Raw genomic sequence first — 17,154 nt, 5'->3', positions numbered from 1 at the left:
AAAGGCCCGTGCACGGACGAATCCACGGGGCTTTGCTCCCTTCTCGCCTCCTTGTTCTTATTGGGTAGCCTCACCTTTTCCCCGCCCCAAAGATTTTGACTTCGTTAAGGATTGGGCCTGGGCGTCGTCCATCCCGACAGCTTCCCCCCTCCCCCATTCCCCGGCACCGTCCGCCGCCTTTTGCCCACTAGACCCCCAGGCCGCAACCCTCCCTTATCCCTTGCACTCCCCAACCATTCCTCGTCTGGGTGGAACTGGCGCACCTGGCCACGGCCCGAGCCTGAAAGGGACTGGCCCCTCCTCCTGCTCCAACCCCACCCACCGGGCCCTTCTCCCCCATCTCCCGAGCCTCGCGCTCCATCCCAGAGCGCCCGCGCCACCTCCGCCCGTCGCTCTCGCCCGCAGCTCAGACACAGCCGGGGCGCTCGGCAGAGCCCGCGGCGCGCGAGGGGCATGCGCTCCATGAGGGCTCTGCAGAACGCGCTGAGCAGGGCCGGCAGCCGCTGCCGGCGGGGAGGCTGGGGTCACCCGAGTCGGAGCCCTCTCCTTGGCGGGGGCGTCCGGCACCACTTCAGTGAGGCCGCGGCGCAGGGCAGAGAGCCGCCGCACATCCACCAGCCGCAGCGCCAGGATGAGTAAGGCTCGCGGGACAGGGGCCGGGGACAGGCTCGCTCCCACTCCCACCGTCCCCTTCCCCAGGGAGCGCATCTCTTCTCCCCCTTTCCTCGCTCAGTAGCCTGCGATGCCTTTCCCTTTAGATTTGGGGCTCTGGGTCCGCCGCGCTCGGGCGGTTAACTGCCGTGCGCCCGGGAGGGCGTTTGGGCAGGTCGGTCCTCGGGATGATGCCTGTCCAAGGTGCGTATTCAGCTAGGGGCGCAGTGGGTTTGGAGTGTTGGCGTGGTGCACGTGTCTGAGTGCAGGGCCGCGTGCGCGCGCGCGCCCACCCGTACCCTCCCTCACCTACCCGCGCCGCGTGTGTGTTTTGGGGGGATGCGTGAGTCTGGAATAGCCTCCTGCTTCGGGTGCAGGCGTACTTGGGGCTGTGTGTCCTCGGCAGGTAATGGGTGATGCGTGGGTATTATGGTACATGCGTGTGTGTCCGATGGATGCGTAACAGGGCCCCCTAATATATAGAATAAGGGCGGCTTTACAAATCGGTTGTCGATGATGATGAGACCAGTTCTAATGAGGAAAATCGTTGAGACGCAGGTTTCCCTGGCTAGGGCAGGTCAGTGCGGTTGTTCCTACTGCTCGGGCTCCCTGATTTAAAGGGTTCTCTTTCCGTGGGCGCTTCTTCCTCCGTGAGGCTGATCCTCCCTCTCCTTCATCACCCAGGAACTCTGGGTGATGGAGCCTTTTCTTTTTTCCCCTGAGCTTGAAATCCAGTCCTCCCAGAGGGCCAGCTAGACACTGTCCAAGTGGCCCCCCATCTGTGATACAGGAACAGGAACCGGCCATCTCCCCTGTCAATGCCGTTTACCTAATGACGCTGGGAAACATAGGCACACCGTAATCAAAGTCGGCAGGCTGACACAGCACACTGCCTCACCATCAGTGAAGTCCCTGTCCTCCACCGTAACAGACCAACAGATATTTATTACTAATAATCGTTATTATGCCACAGTTTTGCCATTAGCCTCTTCTCAGAGATATAGAACATTAAAAGGGTAAGCCCTCTCCCTCCTGTTCCAGCGTCCGCCCTAGCAATCACCAGGGGAGAAGTAATTTTGGGATACAGCTAAGACTTCACCTTCCTCCCTCTCCAAACCTTCTGTGGGGGAGCTAGAGGTACCCCTAGTTTTGCCTCCCTCCCCATCTCCTTGTCCAGGGGAATCCAGCGCTGGATGTCTGTAGGGGACTTGTTTCTACTTTCTGTGGCTGCCCGTTTCCCCAGGGAACCTCTCACGGCCTGGGACTGGTGCCCGCTGGGCAGAAGCGGGTGAGAACACCAGGGTGGTGGGCTCCGACAGCAAAGGAGGGCAGCAAAATGGAGATGCTGCGATTTGGTTCACTGTTTTGTTTGGGTTTGTTTTGTTTTTAAATATTTAGCTTTATTGTGTTTCTAATTTTAAGAGAAAACCAAGATAAATACAGAGTGTCAAGGAAAAAATAAAGATCTCAGTGTTACCGATAATCAATTAATAATGATATACCCATATATAGCCTATACATGTACGTGTATGCATGTAATTTAACAAAAATGGCATCCTAATATTCATGTTCTTTGGTAGCCTATCTTTTCTATTTCTCAACAGCTTTTACTGTCATTGAATTTATGTGTGTGTCACTTGGCATTTTTAATAGCTGCCAAAAAATGTTGAGGTATCACAACTTATTTAAACCAATCTTCCTTAAGGAAGATGAGTCATTCTTACCCGTTTTCTGTATGTCCATCCTTCCGAAATACCTTGTGCCTGAATAAGCAAGTGTATTTTTCCATCTTAAAGATAAGTAGTATCATACTATGTACACTGTTTTACAATGTTCTTCTTTTGGTTAATGTTACATCTTAGAGATAATTACATATCAATATAGCACTACCTAGTTTCTTATTTTATACTGAATGATATCTGTTATATGAATATACCATAATTTACCTAACCAATTCTCTACTGATGCACAGTTTCCAATCTTAATAACAATGCAGTGAGTAATTGTGAATATGTTACTTTGCAAGTATGTGAGTATACCTGCAGGATAAATTACTGGAAGTCAAATCATTGATTCAAAGGATTTTTATGGGTCTTAATTAGCTATCATATTTGGAAATGAACTGATAAAATAATTCCTCTAAATTGGTTATATTAATAGGATAACTCTTGAAGACCAAGAAGTCTTCAGTACCTAGAATTTTAGGTGTTATAAGCCAGTAGGGCCTTCCTAGCCATGCTACTTGGTAATTCTTACTGAAGACCCACTGTGTGCTAGGGACTTTGCTCAGTGCTAGGGAGACAAAGACCTAACAGTGGAGCAAGGGAGATTGCCCTGACACTACAATGGTCGCACAGTAGCAGAAGCAAAATCTGGAGGTCTGAGGAAGCCTTTATGGAGTAGGTGACATTTGAAAGGGACCTTGAAGGACAAGCAGGATCGTGCTGGGTGAAGGTGATTCCATGCAGCATTACCACGTAAGCAAAGGCCAGGAAGCCTTTTGGGGCGCCATCTGCAGTCTGTCATTACTGGTGGGGGGCACCATGGGGAATAGGAAAGGAAGGTTGGCAGATTTTAAAGAGCCTTAATGGGCCGATGTTGTGGCACAGTGGGTTAAGCTGCCACTTGTGCCAGCGCCCCATTATCAGAGTGCCAGTTCCCATGTCAAGTGTCCATTCAAGTCCCAGCTACTCTGCTTCCAACCCAGCTTCCTGATAATGTGCCTGGGAAGGCAGCAGATGATGGCCCAAATAGTTGGGTCCCTGCCACTTACATGGGAGACCCAGATGGAGTTCCAGGCTCCTGGTTGTGACCTGGCCCAGCCCTGGCTGTTGCAGCCATTTGGGGAGTAAACCAACAGATGGAAGATCTCTTTCAGTTTCTCCCTCTCTGACTGCCTGCATTTCAAATAAATAATTCTTTTTTTTAAAAAAAAAAAAAAGGAAAATTCAGAGATGGAAATTAAAAATAAATAAATGCCCATACCAAGAAAGAAGAACTTAGAACTTAGTTGTGTAGGCAGTATAGAGGTAACCAACGTTTTTTGTGTTTCTTCTTTTTAATTTTATTTATTTGCTTGAGATGCAGAGATAGAGTGAGCAATCCCTTTTACTGGTTTACTCCTTAAGTGTCCGCAATGGCCAGAACTCTGCAGGGCTGAGGCCAAGAGCAGGGAAGCTCAATGCAGTTCTCCCAAGTGGGTGTCAGCAACACAATTACTTGAGCCATTACTGTTGTCCTCTGTGTTAGTAGGGAGGTAGAATAAGGAGTCAGAAATGGGACTTGAACCCAGGCACCCTGATAAGGGATACTGGCATCCTAATTAGTTTCTTCCTTCCTTTTCCTTTTCTTTTCTTTCTTTTTCTCTCTTCTTTTTCTTTCATTTATTTGAAACAGAGAGAGAGAGAGATCGATCTTCCATCAGCTGGTTCCCTCCCCAAATGGCAACAACAGCTGGAGCTGGGCCAATCTGAAGACAGGAGCCAGGAGCTCCTACCAAGTCTCCCATGTGGGTACAGGGACCTGAGTATTTACGTCATTTTCTGCTGCTTTCCCAAGCACATTAGCAGAGAGCTGGATCAGAGGTGGAGCAATCAGGACTCTAAACTGGCACCTGTGAACTGCAACTGATACCAATGTTGCAGGCATCAGCTTAACCCACTGCGCCACACCATCAGCCCCTACCAATAGTTTTTTTTTTTTAATTTTTTTAAATTTTATTTTTTGGCAGGCAGAGTTAGACACTGAGAGAGAGAGAGACAGAGAGAAAGTCTTCCTTTTTTTGTTGGTTCACCCCCCAAGTGGCCACTACAGCAGGTGTGTTGCAGCCGGCGCGCTGTGCCGATCCAAAGCCAGGAGCCAGGTGCTTCTGGTCTCCCATGCAGGTGCAGGGCCCAAGCACTTGGGCCATCCTCCACTGAACTCCTGGGCCACAGCAGAGACTGGACTGGAAGAGGAGCAACTGGGACAGAATCAACGCCACAACCAGGACTAGAACCCAGGGTGCCGGCACCGCAGGTGGAGGATTAGCCTAGTGAGCCACGGCGCCGGCATACCAATAGTTGTTTGTTTGTTTGTTTGTTTTACAGGCAGAGTGGACAGTGAGACAGAGACAGAGAGAAAGGTCTTCCTTTTGCTGTTGGTTCACCCCCCAAGTGGCCGCTGCATCCAGCGCACCGCGCTGATCTGAAGTCAGGAGCCAGGTGCTTCTCCTGGTCTCCCATGGGGTGCAGGGTCCAAGTACTTGGGCCATCCTCCACTGCACTCCCGGGCCACAGCAGAGAGCTGGCCTGGAGGAGGGGCAACCGGGACAGAATCCGGCGCCCCGACCGGGACTAGAACCCGGTGTGCCGGCGCCGCAGGTGGAGGATTAGCCAAGTGAGCCGCAGCGCCGGCCATACCAATAGTTTTTAAGCACAGAAATTACATTTGAATTTTAGAAAGGTAATTGGCATGTTGGTGGATGATGGATTGGAAGTCAAGCGATTTGGTAACAGACAATAAAGAGCTGATGAGGGGCCGGCGCTGTGGCGTAGTGGGTAAAGCCGCTGCCTGAAGTGCTGGCATCCCATATAGGTGCCCATTTGAGTCCTTTGCTGCTCCACTTCTGATCCAGCTCTCTGCTGTGGCCTGGGAAAGCAGTGGAAGATGGCCCAAGTGCTTGGGCCCCTGCACCTGCATGGAAGACCTGGAAGAATCTCCTGGCTTGCGATCGGCCCAGCTCTGGCCATTGCAGCCATTTGAGGAGTGAACCAGTGGATGGAAGACCTGTCTCTTTCTCTCTCTCTCTCTCTCTCTCTCTCTCTCTCTCTTTCTCTTTCTCTTTCAAATAAATAAATATTTTTTTTAAAAAAGAAGAGACCTGGATTTTGAGCACTTGTACTCTAATCACTGCATTAACCAGCTAATAACTGAACAAATGATTCTACCACTCTGAGCTTTATTTTCTAAAAAAAAAAAAAAAAACAAATGAGCTGATGATAAAGAAGCATGATATACCGAGCATGTACTTTGTCAGTTTTCCACAGAATTATCTTAGTTAAGCCTCACATCGCCGTTGTGATGCAGTCATGCCCCCCACCCTTACTTTACAGATGAGAAAGCAGGTTGAGCTAGCTTGAGTGACCTACCCAAGGCCATATGCAATCAACAATAAACTTTGGTTCTTTCTACTGCACCCAGCTGGCACAGGGGAAAGGAGAATAGATGGTGGACTTGAGAGACATTATGGTGGTATATGCATTCCATGTTGTTAACCAACTGAACGTGGACCTAAGGTGTGGGACTATCAAAATGATTCTGTGTTTCCAGCGTGGCACCGGGTAGGTGTTAATGCTATTATTACCCTAGGCAGGTGAGATAAGTCGGATCTGGATGTGTTTTTAGTGCCTGTGGGAAATCTAGCCTTGGCGATGTTTACAAGGCTGAAGGTTAGGAGTGAAGGAAAGCTGGAGAGCAAGGTTTACAACTTCTTAGGACAGATGTGAAAGTTGGAATTCTGGGGAGAGCTCAGAGAGTCCAGGGAGGAGGCACAGCCTGAGGACAGCCAAGCTCACGCACAAGGAGGAGCAGCAGGAAGTGGTCCTCAGGCTCCTGCCCTCCTCCCCCATCTCTGCCCCAAACAGGGATGCATCACAGAGTGGCATGCTGTCCCGCCTGGGGGACCTGCTCTTCTACACTATTGCCGAGGGACAGGAACGCATTCCGATCCACAAGTTCACCACCGTAAGTTGACCTCTACTTGTTCAGACCCCGCATTCCATACAGTCTCTGGGAAGTGGGAAAAAGGAAGACTGGACAAGTCCAGGGCAGCTAACGGGTTGCTCTATGAGGACGGAGACAACAGATGGGTGATGACAGATGCCTAGGTAGACAAGTGGATCCCATCTCTGCCCTAGGGCTGCAAGATATAAAAATTTGGGGCACCCTCCCCCCAAGATTTAAAAACCCAGCGGCTGGTGAGAGTGACAGGAAACCACTTCAAAGCTGCTACCTCCCTTCCTTTCTAAGCCTCCATTTGTTCCACCTATTGTAGTCATTGGGGTTGAGCTAATTAGTAGGTGAAAGGAGCATTGTTGGAGCTTGACTTTACCAGGCCCCTTCTTTCTCCTAAAGGCACTGAAGGCCACTGGGCTGCAGACCTCAGACCCCCGGCTCCGGGACTGCATGAACCAGATGCGCCGCACGGTTCGAGAGTCCAGCAGCGGTGGCCTCTTGGATCGAGATCTCTTCCAAAAGTGAGGGCCCCAGAAACAGGAGCACTACTTGCAAAACTACTCTGTGGACGCAGATTTTCCAAGCAGGAAAGGCTCTTCGGGGTCATGTACTTCAAGCCCTCACTTTATTATTTATTACACAATACGTGGATACTCTTTATAAAAGTTCAAAAATATAGAAATAAACAGTCCCCTTTCCCTGTCTTCCCAATCCCTGGGCCCTTTCCCCAAAGTAAACACTGTTAAGATTAGTGGGGTGACTTCTTGATAGTACACTATGTATTTACATACTTATGTGAATATATGTAATTTATGACTTAGGATTTTTAACATGAACATGAAAGACTGTATGTATTGTGCTGGTTTTTCTGATCCCAAGACATTATGTGGTGGGACATCTTCCCATGTAATTACAAGCTCATTTCAGAGGCGAGGAAACTAAGAGCTAGAAAGACAAGCTGACATGTCAGAGGTCACACAGCCGATGGTCCCAAACCCGATGGCTGCTCACAACCTCTTTGTTCCCAACTTCCACGGCTCCAGCGTGAGTCCCAGCTGCATCTGTCTCCAGTCCCCTAATCCAGTCGTGTCTGGGATCCAGGTGTGTGAGCAGCAACATTGTGCTCCTGACCCAGGCTTTCCGGAAGAAGTTTGTCATTCCTGATTTTGAGGAGTTCACGGGCCACGTGGATCGCATCTTTGAGGATGCCAAAGAGCTCACTGGAGGCAAAGTGAGGACCAGGGGACCAAGGGAAGGGCAAGGGCTCTGGGCCAGACACCCCTTTCTTAGAGATTTTCTGGGGCTGAGAATCCAGCAGATGAGAGATAATAAGTAAAACCTGTTCCTATACAGGTGCTTCCTAGAGCAGGTTGGGGAGCCCTAGGTCCTTATGGAGACAATTACCGTAGTCAGCAGAGCTTTCAGAGAGACTTATAGGGTAACTGAGCATAAAAACCAAAAAGCAAAGTTGAGCCCAAAAATTTATTTTACTTTCCATGAGCTTTACAGGATTGGAGTGGAAGAAAGATAGGGCCCTCTAAGACTTAAGGCTTGGGTGTTTCTGGGAGCACTAGGCAGGAGGGACCCCTTTGCCCTGCAGGAGACAGAATCTGACCTTTTATCTAGACGACTCTCCTGACCAAGAAGCTCAGCTTCGTGCCTCTTCTGCACAGCCACGTGTCTTTCTTCTCTCCACCCACTCATGCCCAGGTGGCAGCCTACATCCCTCAGCTGGCCAAGTCAAACCCAGACCTGTGGGGCGTCTCCCTGTGTACTGTGGATGGTCAGCGGTGAGATGCTGGGTGAGAGGGAGGGGAGGCAGGGCACAGGTGATGACCAAGGGCCGGCCCTTTCATGGTACTTGTCTGCCCCCAGGCACTCCGTGGGCCACACAAAGATCCCCTTCTGCCTGCAGTCCTGTGTGAAGCCCCTAACCTATGCCATTGCCATCAGCACCCTGGGCACTGACTACGTGCACAGATTTGTGGGCAAGGAGCCCAGTGGCCTGCGCTACAACACGCTCTCCCTCAATGAGGAAGGTGAGCACTGCTGAGGGCTCCGACCAAACTCGTGTCTACCCCTTCTCCTCTCACCACCTGCCCCCAGCCCGGATTGTTCTGTGTCTCCACCCTTCCCGATTAGCCAGGCCAGGCCTTCCTCCTCGGCACATTAATCTTTCTAGTCTAACCTTCAGGGTGGGTGGGCTGTAAAGCAGGCTTTGTTCAGGGCTGACAGGCTCTGGGTGGTTTCTGTTTCCCCAGGAATCCCCCATAACCCTATGGTCAACGCTGGTGCCATCGTTGTCAGCTCCCTGATCAAGGTCAGTGCCACCCTACCCTCCTGAACGGTTCTCTTCCCTAAGCCCCCTTGATCCTATATCCCTCATAATCTGTTCAGCACTGGTGGGACCCTAATTCCTTTGAGGGTCCCCAGCAGACACAGGGGAGCACAGCAGGGCCCCACGGGCTACACTGAGGGTGTTAGTAAAAGGGACTGCACCACCTCCCCCACTGCTACCTTGTACAACGCCTGCCCCCACGCATGAGTCTAGAGCCCAGACCTTGCTGGCCATTAGGAAAGTGAGCAGGTCCTGACCTCTGCCTGGGACCAAGGACCAAATGCCAGAGACAGGGGGAGGACAACACTGTTCAGCACTGATTGGCCACTTGTGGGTGAGGAACACATGGAGGAAAGGGTGAACGGCCAGGCCAGGGCAGTTATTCACGTCACCTGGAACTGTGAGTTGGCCTTGAGCAAGGCTGTCAGGCTGGCTCATCAGCTGTAGGCCTCCCAGGGCTTGAGCAAGAACCCAGGGGCAGTGTAGGCCGCGACACTCTGGAGCCAATCACAGCCCCTCCTGGGGAAGGTGGTGTTAGGATCCCTCCCCTGGGGAAGCAGGTGTCAGAGTCCCTGTGGTGTTGACACTGTAGTTGACACATACATGGAGCAACGTGTCTGGGAGAGAGACCAGGCCGCCTGTCACCTCATTCTGTGATGACGCCATCTGCAGCCCTGTGTCTGGGGACCTGCCTCATCACATTCCCACCTACACAGGCCCTATCAGACTCGACTCTCAGCTAAAATCATCAGCTTTATTTCAGTTATAGGTAAAATAATACACGACAGACATCCTCATCCCATTCCTGCCACACCATCCAGTCTTGGAGATGGTACTGGAGTTGGGAGAGGGACGGAGTAAGGCCGTAACAGGGGGTGTAAGGAGTGGGGACAGAGATCAGGCGTAGGGGTTGGGGACAGGACTGGAGTTAGAAAAATAATATGACTTATTTGAAAGGCAGAGAGACAAAGATTTCTCATCCTCTGGTTCACTATCCCAAATGCCCACAATAGCCAGGCCGAGGCCAGGCTGAATCAAGGACTCTCACGTGGGTGGCAAGGACCCAACTACTTGAGCTATCCCTGCTGTCTCCCAGGCTGTGTGCTATAGCAAGCTGGGGTCAGGCGCAGAAGCTGGAATCAGAATCAGGCACTCTGATATGACATGTGGGCATCCCACCTGGCGTCATAGCTGTTGCACCAATGCTTGCCCTGGTTTGGTTTCTAAGATCACCAGATAATGTGTGGATACAAAAAGGTCCCCATTATATTTTTCAGAAGACTGTAAAATGCAACATATTCCAAGTAGCAAGACCAGTCTAACATTTTAACCCCAGGTCCTCCTCACCTTGCCTCTGTCATCCTCCTAGGTTTGAATACTGACAGCTCTCTGTCTCGCTCTCTCTGCAGATGGACTGTAACAAAGCGGAAAAGTTTGACTTTGTAAGTTCCCTTGCTACTCAGCCCCTGGCTGCTTTTCTCCTGGCATGCTGCCCCCTCCGGCTGCCTCTGTGGTTGACTAATCCCACTATCAGGTGCACCAGCCCATACTTAGAAACCTTATCTCAGGATGTGTGGGAATCAGCTGGCCTTGGGGAGCAGAGCCCCTTGAATCCCCTGCCCGGCTGGGTAAAGCTGGGAGGAAGACAGAGTAGTTCCAAGGGCCTGGTCAGCCTGGGATGTGTTTAATAGGGGTCTGTGGGCAAGTAATGCCTCCCATGCCCCTTCTTCTCTTCTCTTCAGGTGTTGCAGTATCTGAACAAAATGGCTGGGAATGAATACATGGGGTTCAGCAATGCCACGTAAGGAGGGCCCTGTTCAGATGGTCTGAGCAGGCTGAGGGGGACTGTGGGGCGGGAGAGAGGATCAGGGGGGCTGTGGGGTGAGAGGATCGCGGGAGGAAGAAGCCTCAGGGGAGCCCTGGCCTCCCACCTTCCTGTGAGCCCCTTTGCTGACACTTGTTTGCTATGTGAAATAACCTGTTCCTTTCCCAATTCGTGGGTAATGAGTGAGGCCGTGTGATGCCCTGTGCCTAAGCCCTTTCTCGCCAAGATTTTCCACAAGCTAAACACCAGCTCTCCTAGACATCTAGGCAGTCTGGGCTGGTTTTGTGTTTTTGCCATTTTACAAGAAAGCTCTGCTGAGAGTTGGCTCAGGGTCAAATGTTTCCTCTATTGCTGCTATTGCTGGCAGAAGGTATTAGGGGCTTAGTTTACTTATATCTGTGATGGACGTCTGACTCCCCAAACCCACCCCGCAAACTCCAAGCACTAAATTGGGTATTTGCCTCAGATTTCAGTCAGAGAAGGAGACTGGGGATCGGAATTATGCCATCGGCTATTATCTCAAGGAAAAGAAGGTAACTGAGACAGGCTGGGAGGAAGAGTCCCTGGGACTCCTGCTGCTGGTGGAGGGTGTTCGGGACGGGGACCGGGGCTGAGCCCTGGCAGTGTGAAGGGCTCAGAGAAAGGCTCCCCTCCTTCTCCTTGCAGTGCTTTCCTAATGGGGTAGACATGATGGCCGCCCTTGATCTCTACTTCCAGGTAAGCAAACAGTGCCCAGGGCCAAGGAAGCAGGACACACTGCCCTCCTTACTCCGGCCTGCGGGAGGGAGTCTCCTTCCAACTGGTTCTGGCAGCCGTCAGACACAGCTAGGGAACTTGTCCAGAGATCTAGATGCCAAGAGCAGTGTGTTCAAGTCCACACCACACCCTGGCCTCTCCCTTCTCTTCACAGCTGTGCTCCGTGGAGGTCACCTGTGAATCGGGCAGCGTTATGGCAGCCACCCTTGCCAATGGCGGGATCTGCCCCATCACCGGCGAGAGCGTGCTGAGCGCTGAAGCAGTGCGCAACACCCTCAGCCTCATGCATTCCTGCGGCATGTATGACTTCTCTGGCCAGTTTGCCTTCCACGTGAGTGTCTCTGGCCCTTCCACTCACCTGCCAAGAGCCCAGTGCCAAGAAGAGAGGATACTGGCTCTCTGAAGTTAGGAGAAGTGGAAGAATGCTTGGTCCTGCCTATCACTCTCCCAGCTTCCAGGCTGGAGAACTCCTAATTCCAGGCAGTTAGGCTGAGGCTCTCAGGGGAGTTTATCAACCACACCACATTCCTCACACACGTAAACCTGTGATGTCAGGCCTCTTACCCGCTCTTCCCTCCAGTGTCTCGGCTTAGGTGTCACTTCTAAAGAGTGGCTTTTTTTTTTTTTTTTTTTTTTTTTTTTTTGAAAGGCACAGTTAGAGAGAGTTAGGGAGAGAACTTTTCAACTTCTGCTTCACTCCCCACATGGGCACAATGGCTGGGGCTGGGCCAGGCCAAAGCTAGGAGCCTGAACTCCATCTGGGTCTCCCATGTGGGTGCAAGGGCCCAAAGACTTGGGGAGTTGGATTGGAAGTTGAGCAGTCGGGACTTGAACCAGCTGGTAATGCAGGTGGTGGCTTAATCCATTGTGCCACAACGCTGGTCCTACAAGTGGCTTTTCTAACTGCCCTCTCAAGTGGGCCCTGCCCGGCCACTGCTCATGGTGCCTACCATTTTTCTTCCCAGTTTGTCAAAATTATTTTTGTCTGTTAACCTGTCTGTTAACCTGTGTGTTGCCTGTCTCCTACCACCAGAATGTAAGTTAAATGACAATTTTAGCACATCAACCAGCATGCTGTTATTATTCATAAGTAGTTCCTAACTGAAACGATGAATTGAGGAAGTAAAGGGCAGGAGTAAGAAAGGAACTAATTAACAAGCCGAAGATTGAGGTAGGGTGTGCCTCACCTATGCAGCCACATGGGATAGCTGACTGGTTTATTTTCCCAGATGTGGGACATCCCCAACTCATCCTCAGCTCCAACTCTCTTTGCCAGGTGGGCCTGCCAGCCAAGTCAGCCGTGTCAGGGGCCATTCTCCTGGTGGTACCCAATGTCATGGGAATGATGTGTCTGTCACCTCCCTTGGATAAGCTCGGGAACAGCCACAGGGGCATCAACTTCTGCCAGGTAAGCTGCTTTGCACACAGGACTTAATAAATTGAGCAGTAAATTTAAATGGTAGCTATTGAAGTAAAGCAGTTTTGAGTTCCTTCTAAGTACAAGGTCTGAGTATACAATATCCGTGGCCTACAATTCTAGAGGTTGGTGTCTCTTTTCAACTTCCACAACTATGACAACCTGCGGCACTGCGCACGGAAGTTAGACCCACGGCGTGAAGGGGGAGAAGTCCGGGTAAGGAAAACCCCAATTGGCTGTTATGTATTTCAGAAGAGAACATCCCACCACATTCCAGCAATGCCTTTGGCCAGGCCTCCAAGGGGAGGGTCACAGGGAAGCCACAGTCAGTCTCAAGTGGGTGTGATTTGTGTTCCAGAACAAGACGGTGGTGAACCTGTTATTTGCTGCCTATAGTGGAGATGTCTCAGCTCTGCGAAGGTAATTCTGAGGCACAGCTCTTAGGAGACAGAATGGACACAGGTGGCATCTGAATGATGTATTTTTTTTTTAAAGTGCTTGCTTGCCATATGGTAAGAATTTGATTCATGACAGCCGCTGTTATTAACTTGGGTGTCAGGAGCAGAATGAGGGGAGGTAGGGACCCTGCCTGAAATGGCCGATAACAAATGAGTACTCATCTCTCTGTGATGGGAGCAAATCTCTTCTGGGTATAAAACACAGGTTATACAGAGCCCACAGACCTTGCCATGAACTGTTTTACTTTTTCTGGAACATATCCATCTGACCCCACTCCAGAAAGGACACTGATTCCAGACTGAGCCAGGTAACTTGAGCCACTTTCCACTCCCTTCAGGTTTGCCTTGTCAGCCATGAATATGGAACAGAAAGACTACGACTCCCGCACAGCTCTGCATGTTGCTGCAGCTGAAGGTATGTGAAGGGCTAAAGGGGAAACATTCTAAACCCTTTCCCACCAAGGGTACCCCCACTGTGTGTGTGTGAGTGTGTCCTCGACTAGTTGGGGCAGCAACTGTTTTTGTCCAGATGCCTTTTCCCCTCCCGTCTTGGTACAGACTCCAGCAGCCAAGGGTCTGCCTCAAAGGGTTCAGCAACTGTACCCTCTCATTTTTCTTCTGCTTGTATTCCTAGGACACACTGAAGTTGTTAAATTCCTGATTGAGGCTTGCAAAGTGAATCCTTTTGTCAAGGACAGGTGTGTAGGATGAGGCTGGGAGGGAGAGGAGAGGTGGGGCATGGCTCCACCATTGCCTCAAAGCCACCAGGCTCATGGGAACAGCCGTGGTCTGTGTCTTGACCTGATCATAATCACTTTTCCTCCCAGGTGGGGCAACATTCCTCTGGACGATGCTGTGCAGTTCAACCACCTGGAGGTGGTCAAACTGCTCCAAGATTACCAGGACTCCTACGTACTCTCTGAGACCCAGGCTGAGGCCGAAGCTGAGGCCCTATCCAAAGAAAATTTAGAGAGCATGGTGTGATCCCGGGTCATGGACAGTCCCTGCTTAAGCATGAGCTGGCCACACACTTAACCTATAACCACCAAAAACGCTATGGAGCTACAGTGCTTCAGTGAGCACCAAGAAATTCATTTGGTGACACAGCCCAGTGCTTTCTGTGAGTCACTATACCCAGCCCCTTTGCAGACCTCGAGGACAGAAGAGGGCCTCCGTGGACACCTGCAGTAGAGCCATCCATAGAGACTGTGGGCTTCTTTAAGGCACAGCCTGATGGCTTGGCCCAGTGACAGCCACCCCAGGCCTTCACCTGGGTTCCCTCCTCCTCTCCCTGAAGCAACTATCACGTGAGAAAGAGACACGGTGGAGGGGCTCCAGCTATCAAGCACATGTGTGAGTGAACAGAGTAAGACAAAAGGAGAGCCTGAGCACCTGGCCTTAGGAGTCTGGACAGATGTGGCCCCCTTAGGCAGGACTTGCTGCTGCTACTGTTAACAGCAATTTTATAGACAGAGAACGTATTTTGTGCTCAAATAAAGTTTAATTACACAAACTATAATTTTTGCTAATCCCAGTTTTCTGTTTCTCCCCAGTGGGTATCCAGTTTCATCACCATCATAGAAAGTAGAATGAGAAAGAATCACAGGGTCAGACTGAGCCCAAACAATGCATATTTCATAGACATATTTGCCTACCCCACCAGGTTTCTCAGAACCCCAGACACTGCTTTGGGTTAGCTTGCTCTCCTTCCTCTAGAGGTTCCAAGTAGGGCAGCAATGAATACAGAACTTCTCAAGAAAGTTTCTAACACTAACCCTAGATATCCCCTTTGGTCATATTGATTATGACAGACTGGCTGGTGGTCAGAGGTGTAGGTGAAGATGACCTCCAGGTGAGGACAGCTGTACTGGACTGAGGGTCTGTGGTGCTGAGGTGCTGGGGAAGGAAGGCTCTGTTCCCACCCTGACACACTAAATCAATAAAGCACTTACCAAGGGAGCCAGAGCACTCTGTGCGCTGTAGAGAGAGGGGCAACTCATTGAACGCACCTCCTCCAGCCAGAGGTAGAGATTTGGTAGAGCCCCAAGAACAAACAAGCCACACGAGAGCAAAGGGAAGGAGAGGTATCCCCATGATTAACAAATCCAAACAAAGCTCAAAGATCAGACTCAGGACAGAATACAGTTTGAGAATGGCCTGGGCACAGGTGATGTGGAGAGACTGAAGAAAGAAAGGGAAACACACTCAAGGTGGTCTAGGAAATTGGCAGCTGTTGGTGGGGGGGAAGGGGGGGTGCTGGTGGTATGCCTAGCTTTCACAGGGCAGGGGAGGGAGAAGGATGAGTGAAACTGCACAGGGGACTCCACGCAGGGGTGTGGGAATCAGAGATTGCTTGGGGCAGAGTAAAAAGCCTTCAGACACTTAATAGAACACTGGCCAAGACCATGATTAGCGACTCCAGTGAGGAACATTCTAGAGGCCTTTGGGCACCTCAAGCCCTGAGTGAGTCAGCAGCTCTCCATCCCAAAGAGCAAAGGCAGGCACCACTGGACCCCGGAAGTCTGTCTGCAGCGTGTAGATCACAGAGACCTGGTTCACATCTACCAGGCTCAGCTTCTGCGCCTCATACTCCAGCAGCAGCCCCACTTTCTCTGGCTGCCCGATACCCTCAATCGGAGCTTTCTCATTGGCCAGCATCGTATGCCACTTGCGCTGGGCATAGGAGAACACCCAGGATCGATCATCAGCACCAATGCAGCTATCCCGGGACATGTCCACATCGGCCACTCCTATCCGGAACTGCTGGGAGCGCTTCACCGTCACCTCCCAGTAGTGTCTCCCGCTGGTGACCGCTGTGTCTGCCAGCACCACTGCCCACTCCCGGAAGCGCTCCGTATTCAGGGCCACCTTGCTGGGTTCCAATCCCACCAAGCCATACTTGACACCTGTGTCACCTTTGAAGAGCGCCAGGCTGCTGTGGGCAGTTTTTTCTTCCAGTTTGAAACTGACGCCTGCGGGTAGAGCAAAAAGACTGGATAACGACACGGACTAGACCCTTAGGGCTGGTGATAAATTCCCACGTGAAGCAGGCAGGCAGGCAGGCGATCACTAGCAAGCCGAGAAGAATCGGGACGCCAAACTGGCAGCAGAGGAGGTTGCTTTTAGCATGGGCGGCCCCAGGAGCCAAAAGACTCGAACTGGGTAATTCTCGGGGTCTAAAGAAAACAGATGGCAGCCCCAGTTTGGAACCTCGAGACTAACACAACCGGGAGAGGGGAATTGACCCGGGGTTCGGGCTGTTTCTTGGAGCGTGCTCCCGGAGTGACAGAGAGCCATTTCGGAGGTAAAAGAATAAAAGTTGACAACCCTACCTCTCCGGGCTTCCGCAGCAACACCCCCCAATCGTTTGACTCCCCAGCGGCACCAGCGCAAGGAATGTGCAAAGCGCAGTGCCATCTTGCGCCACGGACGAACGAGGTGAGCCCCCGGCCTGACCCCCAGCCATCTGCAGGCGGGCAGCGCCAGCGCGGGGTGCGCGGCGCCCGCGCGGCTTGATGACGTCAGGCGCCGCCTCCCGGCGCGCGGCGCGCTCTCCGCCGGTCCTGTCAGGTTGCAGCCAATCTTGGGTGTAGTTTACTTACCGTTGTTATTTGCTAGAGGGCCGCTGCTCCAACTAGGACCTCGGGAGGTGGTGTAGCCACGCACTTTAAGAATATAGAATTTAGAGGCGTGTATTTGCCCCGGCGGTTCCGACGCCGCGCGGGACACTTATGCCCGACTCCAGAGTGCCTGTTCAAGTTGTGGCCTTGCTCCGGAAAACGGCTCCTACGGTTGCAGACCCTGGGAGGCAGCGGTGATGGCCCAAGAAGTTGGGTCCCTGCCTGCCACAGAAGGGACTGACTCAAGCCTGGCCAAGCTGCTGCTGCTGTTATTTGGAGAGTGACCCAAAGGATGGGTGTGCCATCATCACTCTCTCTTCAAATATTTTTTAAGGTATAGATTTTAGAATGAAACAATAATTGCTCCACTGTAT

General features: G+C 51.5%; 2 protein-coding genes across 9 annotated transcripts; one reads left to right on the top strand and one right to left on the bottom strand.

Moving 5' to 3' along the window:
• The first annotated feature begins 198 nt into the window (after positions 1-198).
• Positions 199-14,679, top strand: GLS2 (glutaminase 2). 8 transcript variants are annotated; one of them, XM_051846380.2, is made up of 19 exons: positions 507-635; positions 759-855; positions 6,276-6,375; positions 6,766-6,887; positions 7,468-7,597; positions 7,993-8,156; positions 8,242-8,405; positions 8,628-8,686; positions 10,114-10,146; positions 10,447-10,505; positions 10,996-11,062; positions 11,196-11,246; positions 11,440-11,616; positions 12,562-12,693; positions 12,826-12,918; positions 13,061-13,122; positions 13,499-13,575; positions 13,795-13,858; positions 13,988-14,679. In XM_051846380.2, the coding sequence occupies exons 1-19, from the start codon at positions 632-634 to the stop codon at positions 14,142-14,144; spliced, it is 1,812 nt and encodes a 603-aa protein (XP_051702340.1). In that variant the 5' UTR covers positions 507-631; the 3' UTR covers positions 14,145-14,679. The 8 variants fall into 8 exon arrangements, with proteins under 8 accessions (XP_051702339.1, XP_002711127.1, XP_051702340.1 ...); XM_051846379.2 differs by lacking the exon at positions 759-855 and having other exon boundaries at positions 199-635; XM_002711081.5 differs by lacking the exon at positions 759-855 and having other exon boundaries at positions 336-635; positions 8,077-8,156.
• SPRYD4 (SPRY domain containing 4) lies at positions 14,642-16,681 on the bottom strand. The gene is made up of 2 exons (XM_051832836.2): positions 16,493-16,681; positions 14,642-16,132 (listed from the first exon to the last, which is right to left on the bottom strand). Exons 1-2 carry the CDS (start codon positions 16,575-16,577, stop codon positions 15,594-15,596), a joined length of 624 nt encoding a protein of 207 aa, XP_051688796.1. The 5' UTR covers positions 16,578-16,681; the 3' UTR covers positions 14,642-15,593.
• Between the last annotated feature and the right edge of the window lie 473 nt (positions 16,682-17,154).

Source organism: Oryctolagus cuniculus, chromosome 11, assembly GCF_964237555.1.
Source record: "Oryctolagus cuniculus chromosome 11, mOryCun1.1, whole genome shotgun sequence".
In the NCBI taxonomy this organism is placed as follows: domain Eukaryota; kingdom Metazoa; phylum Chordata; class Mammalia; order Lagomorpha; family Leporidae; genus Oryctolagus; species Oryctolagus cuniculus.
This window is presented reverse-complemented; position numbering and strand designations above follow the sequence as displayed.

What these genes read in the sequence shown, in the direction of transcription:
- GLS2 (XM_051846379.2), top strand. Translation starts at nt 454, where the DNA reads ATGCGCTCCATGAGGGCTCTGCAGAACGCGCTGAGCAGGGCCGGCAGC. An exon ending in GATCGAGATCTCTTCCAAAA is followed by an intron (nt 6,888 to 7,467) that starts GTGAGGGCCCCA and finishes TCTGGGATCCAG; the next exon opens with GTGTGTGAGCAGCAACATTG. An exon ending in CTGGCCAGTTTGCCTTCCAC is followed by an intron (nt 11,617 to 12,561) that starts GTGAGTGTCTCT and finishes TCTCTTTGCCAG; the next exon opens with GTGGGCCTGCCAGCCAAGTC.
- SPRYD4 (XM_051832836.2), bottom strand. Translation starts at nt 16,577, where the DNA reads ATGGCACTGCGCTTTGCACATTCCTTGCGCTGGTGCCGCTGGGGAGTC. An exon ending in TGCTGCGGAAGCCCGGAGAG is followed by an intron (nt 16,133 to 16,492) that starts GTAGGGTTGTCA and finishes CTCTACCCGCAG; the next exon opens with GCGTCAGTTTCAAACTGGAA.